Here is a 6,446-nt window from a genome sequence, read left to right as displayed (position 1 = left end):
AGCCACCGTTGCAAGTTGCATTGTCTTCGGTCACAGATTTCGTTGTGTAACCCCTGGTCCACAATCTTGCTTTAAGTAAGTTGTAAGCCTTAAGCCGTAAGAAATTAACCAATCACAGGTGAGAGTGAGGGGAATAAATGCCTGCGATTGAACTGGCCACTTTATTAAATTTCAATTAGCACTATCTATATATACTTATAGAATATTCGATTGGAATATTTTGAAATTAAGAATATTTGCACTCCAGAAGAATATTCATACAACTACGTGTGTTATCTGGGTCTTAAGGCGACACTTAAGATGATTTTGAAATAAGAATCGACTATGAATACCGGCCTTAGTTACATTTTTAGCAACAAAACTGTAACTTTTATAAAGTATCCAGTTACAGTTACAGTTTTGTTGCTAAAATGTTGCTAAATGAACTTTCCCAACTCTGCATTTTCACTATATCGTAAGTTACAGAATCGACGCCCCCGTTTCATTCTAAACGACGCGAGAGCTACGAATGCACCGCTGCTCTTCCGGCGACGCGATTGGTCAGCGTATAAAACCGGCGTCGTTCGCGCCCACGTGATCTTACGAGTGATTACCGACCACAGTTACCGACTACACTATCGCGATCCGTGGCGGAACCGTCTTTCATCATGGCACACGTCAGCACAGCGCGCCCTCTGCTCCCTTTCCTCGCGCATTTGTATATGTGTGATGTGGAGAGCAGGTCGGTCGCGTGCGACGGGGAACAGGATTAGAGACTAAAGTCGCGGGGCGTGCACGGAGCGTCGCGGAATCGCTCGCCAGGATGGTAAGTGCTCGTCTACGGCGCTCGCGGAATCCCGCCGTCGAGATCCCGCGCCCACCGGAGCGGCGGGTGTCCCGCGGGACGGCGGCGGGGACCCGTGACACCGTCCGCAGATGTCATCCATTTAGCGGCGTGCGGCCGCCAGGCATTTAATCCCACCGAGTAATGTCGCGCGTTCTCTCTTTTATTTCGCAGGTACTCATCGCCGCTGCAGTATGCACCAAAGCCGGGAAAAGTGAGTTCTCGCCAGACCCTCTTGCCGTATACGTGTGCGTCTCCGATCTAATCGCGCGATTATGTCCTTACCTCGCATCTTTGATCCGCGCTCCGTTCTATTTGTCGAGAAACAAGTAGACCGGTTGTAAGGCGAAGTCGCGTAATTTTCTACACCTTTTTTTGCCGACGGAATTGAATAACTTGGAAAAGAAAAAACGTCACTTACCGCGACTGTTTCATCATCGTGGTTTGTATTACTCTTCCAGCCATAATTTCTCGACAGTTCGTCGAAATGACAAAGGCGAGGATAGAAGGCCTACTCGCTGCGTTCCCGAAACTAATGAGTTCGGGTAAGCAGCATACATTCGTGGAAACGGAATCCGTCAGGTACGTCTATCAGCCCCTTGAGAAAGTGTACATGCTGCTTATCACGACTAAGGCCAGCAATATTTTGGAAGACCTGGAGACTTTAAGGCTCTTCGCGAGGGTGGTAAGTGGACAAGTCGATCTCTGCGCGTGAACGCTCGTCGGAACGCGTCGTCGCGCGCGCGCCAAGCTACAATGACATTTGGATCTTGCAGATTCCGGAATATTGCAACTCGATGGACGAGCTCGAAATAGCAGAGAATGCGTTCAATTTGATATTCGCGTTTGACGAGATAGTCGCGTTAGGCTACAGGGAGAATGTCAATTTAGCACAAATCCGAACCTTCGTGGAGATGGACTCGCACGAGGAGAAGGTCTATCAAGCGGTCCGAATGACGCAGGAGCGCGAGGCCAAGAACAAGATGCGCGAGAAGGCCAAGGAGTTGCAGAGGCAAAGGATGATGGAGGCTAACAAAAAGGGCAGCGTTAAAAGTCCCGGATTCGGCGGTGGATACGGAAGCGGTAGCACCCCTGTTACTGCGGCTGTTGGTGATACAGCTAACTTTGTGCCTGAACCGATTAGACCTTCCTACAAGCCCAAGCAGTACGATCACTGTTGACTTGGATTCTAATTACATTTGCAAGCATTTTTATTGTAATTAATGTTGCTTTATCAGGAAACCAGTAAACGCCGGGCCAGGTGCGATGAAACTGGGCGGCAAGTCTCGCGATGTAGACTCGTTCGTCGATCAGTTGAAGGAGGAGGGAGAAAACGTCGTGTCGGGACCACTTGCTGCCCCCGGAACGAAACTAGCACAAATCACGCCTCAGATAATTAACACAGAATTGTATGCGATTGTATTTTGACGGTAGAAGCTTGAAAATCGCTCGCGAACAGATCACTCAAATGTATTTCCGTCACAAGGGTCCACTTGAGGCAAGAGGAGCGGCTCAACGTGCGCGTCGGTCGGGACGGAGGTCTGCAGAACTTCGAGTTGCACGGCTTGGTGACCCTGCACATCTCCGACGAGAAGTGGGGACGTATTCGCGTGCAGGTCGAGAACAGGGACACGAGAGGAATACAGTTGCAAACCCATCCAAACGTGGACAAGGAACTGTTTAGAGCGCATGGACAGATAGGTTTGAAAGTACCCACGAAACCATTTCCGTTGAATACCGACGTCGGTGTGCTGAAATGGCGTTTCCAGGCCCAAGACGAGACAGCATTACCAATCTCGAGTGAGACTACGACATCATTTGCACATGTGATGTTATTTAATTTCAACTTTTTCTTCAATCTGGGAAATTTATGAACATTTAACTTGTTGAAACAGTAAATTGCTGGCCTTCCGAAAACGGAGAAGGCGGCTGCGACGTGAATATCGAGTACGAACTGGAACAGGCCGATCTCGAATTGAACGACGTCCAAATAAACATTCCTCTACCTATTGGATGCAATCCTATCGTCAGTGAATGCGACGGGCAGTACACGCACGAAGCCCGACGAAACACGTTAGTCTGGTCCTTGCCAGTGATCGATGCCTCAACGAAATCAGGCTCTATGGAATTTTCAGCCCCGTCTTCTACACCTGCAGAGTTTTTCCCACTTCACGTTTCGTTCACGTCCAAAACGCCGTATGCCAAAATTAAGGTGCGGAATACGTGGCTTACTCTGCGTACTCTGAGCAAAAATTACATTGCACAATATATAAAATGATAATGTCACTTTGTCCTTTTCAGGTGAGCGAAGTTTTGCTTGTAGAGGATGAGAGTCCAGTCAAGTACTCAGTAGAAACCGTGTTCTTCACTGATAATTATGAAGTTGTATAAGACATTGTGGATAATAGATCAAGTATTCGCGCATATAAGAATATGAATATAGACAGCAGTTCGGTGAAGAGACAAATGTTATGATCAACAATCAAGATTGACTATACTATTTGAATTTGAATTTTATTGCCATACAGCCATTCCTTATGTGATCATTGAACGTTGGTATGTGTCGTTTGCTATACTTATGTACATGTATCAATTTAATATGCTATTTAAATAGCTGTCCGGTGCCGAATACTTATACACACTTGTAAAAAAAAAGATCTATTTTGATTGGACGAACTTGGTTACGATTCATATACGCAAATTTATCGTATTTACTTTCTACTCGATACATATATTTTAGTATTGCAATAGCTCCTGTGCAAAGGATTGTATTATTACCAAATATATATAAATCAAATTTTGTTACTCGTTCGTATGTTCATGTACCTCGTGCCTCGAGACTATTTCACGCTGTGCATTGCCGTCTTTCTTATTAGAGCTCTTGTTAAAAATACGAAACTTCTGTATAAAAGTTTCTTTCACGGTTGATAAACATATTGCCGGTTCTTTGTGTTTATTTACAATTTGTAAAAACGTATACGACATACAAATATTGTTACAATTTACTGTACAAACGTATTATAACTCATCCGTTGGCATATTTATAATTTGTGGTATCAGATGGTTCTCAATAACCGCTTTAGCTGCAAATTGGTAAACAATTATTTTCGTATTTCGTAAACACACTTTTGGATGGTTTTACAAGAGGACGCTTACCATTCATTGAATTATTCATGATCGCTGCTTTATAAGCGCTAACATTTGACGCATTAGTAAGCGTTACTTCTGCACCTTTCGTCAACAATTCATAGCACACGTGTGGATGATCGCAGTATGCTCCGTACATCAGCGGTGTGTTACCATCCTGTATTACAAAAATACGATTCTAGAAAGTAAGCGTATATTCAGCTAAAGAAAATTAAATGTGTATACCTCATCGGACGCGTTGGGATCGGCTCCGTGATTCAACAACAATTTGACGACATCGTGATGGCCATAGGCGGCCGCCAGGTGCAGACCGGTCTGTAATTTTGGTCCGCAACTATTTATATTGGCGCCCCTTTTGAGCAACTGCCTGGCGCTGCCAAGTTGCCCGTAAGCACAGGCCCACATCAGCCCCGTTAAGCCCTTTTCGTCGGTCCTGTCCACTGAATCTGTGCAACGCAAAGAGCGAGTCAGCGACAATATTCGCATGTACGTTAATTTAAAAAGTAAGTGTTATAATTCGACTCTATCTTATGTGACGACGATGACTCACTTAGTACGACTTGATAAGGATCCGAAAAATAGGGTCGAAACGTTGTATTAAACAAATAAAGAAATTATGCCAGGCGGGTCGGCTAAAAGTTTCCCCGTTTTAATTTTTAATCATCACAGGTGACTACAAGCAAAACTCTCTCTTCGTTAAAAAGTAGGATGTTACAGCGCACAATTTACTTGAATGTATATGGTCCGACGTAAGTTCCCCCTGACCCGCCAAGGTGTGAAACGTGATATCGCTACCAACGTAGAGCTGGTGTATCTGCGTCTGAGTGTTGCCCCGTTGCAGATTCGTGAGCAAGGTGGGTGGCTGCAAGTAGACAAGATTAGACTTTATGTTCGGGGGTTCAAATCTGGGGTTCGATCTTGAATCTTGTCTTCCAGCGTGGACTCGTGAAAAGTGAAAATTTTCACTGATGAATTCAATGTTGGTCAATCAAGTTCCTCACTTTTCACGAGCTCGCTCTAGAGGAAAAGACTCGTGATCGAGCAGCTGTATCCAGAGTACAGTGAAAATGCTGAAGATTGAGCAGCCTTGTCTCTAAGGAGACAGTTAGAGACAATGTCGCTCACTTCACTGTATTTTAGATGGGGAATTTGAGTTTTTTACTTTATTCGCAGCACATTTTCACTGTATTTCAGACACAGGATTGATCCCCAGGTACAAAATACACCTGCGGACGACGGTACTGGATCTTGCGACGAGCGAATCCCCGGATTCTCCGAGTCGGTACCGACGCCCGGCGGAGCCGAGGGGCAAGGCTGACGAAGGAGTACCTTGTACGGCTGAAACGCGCTGGTCCTGGTCGCGTCTTGCCACGCTCCCGGTGCCCAGTGCCACTTGGTCTCAATCGGCTCGGACTTGCAGCCGATGCTCACGTTCTCCGGCTTGCAGATGAGGGGCTTCGGCCGTATGCCGATCGCCGACCCGTCCGGGGTGACGCTCTTCTCGCTCTCGGCGGAGCACCGGCCCTCCTTCACCTCGTCCTCGTCCTGCTCCTCCTTCATGATCAACTCCGAGTGGAACTGGTCCTCCATGGCTGTCAAACATGAATCTCAGGCGGCACGAGCCGGTCTCGTTTCACGACACCCACCTTGTCCCTCGTCGGATCGGTCGAGCGCGGGAACGGGGTTCCCCGTTACATCGCATAAAATTGCTTTCGCGCCATGCTGGAGGTTAGGAGCGCGTCGTCTCGAGGTTAACAACATTCCGCCGGCGGGAGACGTGGGGTTCCACCGCCAATTCTCATATCGGTGTCTCGTCCCGCTGTTTACGACGGATTAAACGTGGCGATCGCGCGACATTCCGCGTGGATACTGCACTTTCGTTGAACGGTATTATATTAACGGAAGGATTGAGAAACGAGTGCGCTCATGCACGCTTGGAAGCCATATTTCTAATTATTTCACTTGCAGCGATTCAAAAAATAATAGCTGCGTGCGCCATTGCAAATCCGAGGCGCCGGAGTGTGCTCTTTTGCATTCGAGTGAGCGAGAGAGGAGGATGAGATACCAAGGGAGGAAGACGTTAGCACTTGGACGCAGCTGATGTATCGAGATGTAGAACTGTCAAGGAACTGCTGCTGCAAATGCCGCAATCCGACAGCTTTCCCTTTACGGTGCCCAAAAATGGCCTCTCGCTTTCCCGAAAAGTTCCAATTGATGAAATCGAAAGGCCGAGAACTCTAGAAATTCTACTTCTAATTGCAAGAATGAGAAAAAGATAAGAAATAAGATAAACCGGGATTGAAACTAATTTACATCAACACAATCTTAAAGAATTAAAACATCTGCTTACTTGTAGAATGTTACAAAAATTAACAAAAGTCTTTCAGTTCTAGCATTTTCATGTTGATTTTTATAACACTTTAAATTCACGTTTAATTTCTTAGATTCTGGCAGTTATATTTCATAGTTTTGTAGA

The 6,446-nt window shown here is 46.1% G+C and overlaps 2 protein-coding genes across 2 annotated transcripts; one reads left to right on the top strand and one right to left on the bottom strand.

Annotated features, from left to right (window-relative positions):
* The first annotated feature begins 656 nt into the window (after nt 1-656).
* LOC105562408 (coatomer subunit delta) lies at nt 657-3,624 on the top strand. Its single transcript, XM_012013223.1, has 8 exons — nt 657-805; nt 998-1,037; nt 1,285-1,508; nt 1,600-1,988; nt 2,062-2,232; nt 2,310-2,623; nt 2,719-3,035; nt 3,125-3,624. Exons 1-8 carry the CDS (start codon nt 803-805, stop codon nt 3,212-3,214), a joined length of 1,548 nt encoding a protein of 515 aa, XP_011868613.1. The 5' UTR covers nt 657-802; the 3' UTR covers nt 3,215-3,624.
* Nucleotides 3,321-5,963, bottom strand: LOC105562409 (ankyrin repeat family A protein 2). The gene is made up of 5 exons (XM_012013224.1): nt 5,300-5,963; nt 4,700-4,832; nt 4,196-4,416; nt 3,980-4,127; nt 3,321-3,906 (listed from the first exon to the last, which is right to left on the bottom strand). Exons 1-5 carry the CDS (start codon nt 5,558-5,560, stop codon nt 3,842-3,844), a joined length of 828 nt encoding a protein of 275 aa, XP_011868614.1. The 5' UTR covers nt 5,561-5,963; the 3' UTR covers nt 3,321-3,841.
* Nucleotides 5,964-6,446: the final 483 nt, after the last annotated feature.

Source organism: Vollenhovia emeryi, unplaced genomic scaffold (genome assembly GCF_000949405.1).
Source record: "Vollenhovia emeryi isolate VEMERY1.0 unplaced genomic scaffold, V.emery_V1.0 DF939189.1, whole genome shotgun sequence".
Classification (NCBI taxonomy): Eukaryota; Metazoa; Arthropoda; class Insecta; order Hymenoptera; family Formicidae; genus Vollenhovia; species Vollenhovia emeryi.
The sequence above is the reverse complement of the archived record's forward strand: the minus strand, read 5'-3'. Positions and strand labels throughout refer to the sequence as shown.

Coding starts and splice junctions, on each gene's coding strand:
- LOC105562409 (XM_012013224.1), bottom strand. CDS start 5,560: ATGGAGGACCAGTTCCACTCGGAGTTGATCATGAAGGAGGAGCAGGAC. Junction 4,417..4,699: donor GTCGGACCATATACATTCAA/GTAAATTGTGCG, acceptor TGCGTTGCACAG/ATTCAGTGGACAGGACCGAC. Junction 4,128..4,195: donor ATCCCAACGCGTCCGATGAG/GTATACACATTT, acceptor TTTGTAATACAG/GATGGTAACACACCGCTGAT.
- LOC105562408 (XM_012013223.1), top strand. Junction 2,233..2,309: donor CAGATAATTAACACAGAATT/GTATGCGATTGT, acceptor TTCCGTCACAAG/GGTCCACTTGAGGCAAGAGG. Junction 2,624..2,718: donor GACAGCATTACCAATCTCGA/GTGAGACTACGA, acceptor TTGTTGAAACAG/TAAATTGCTGGCCTTCCGAA.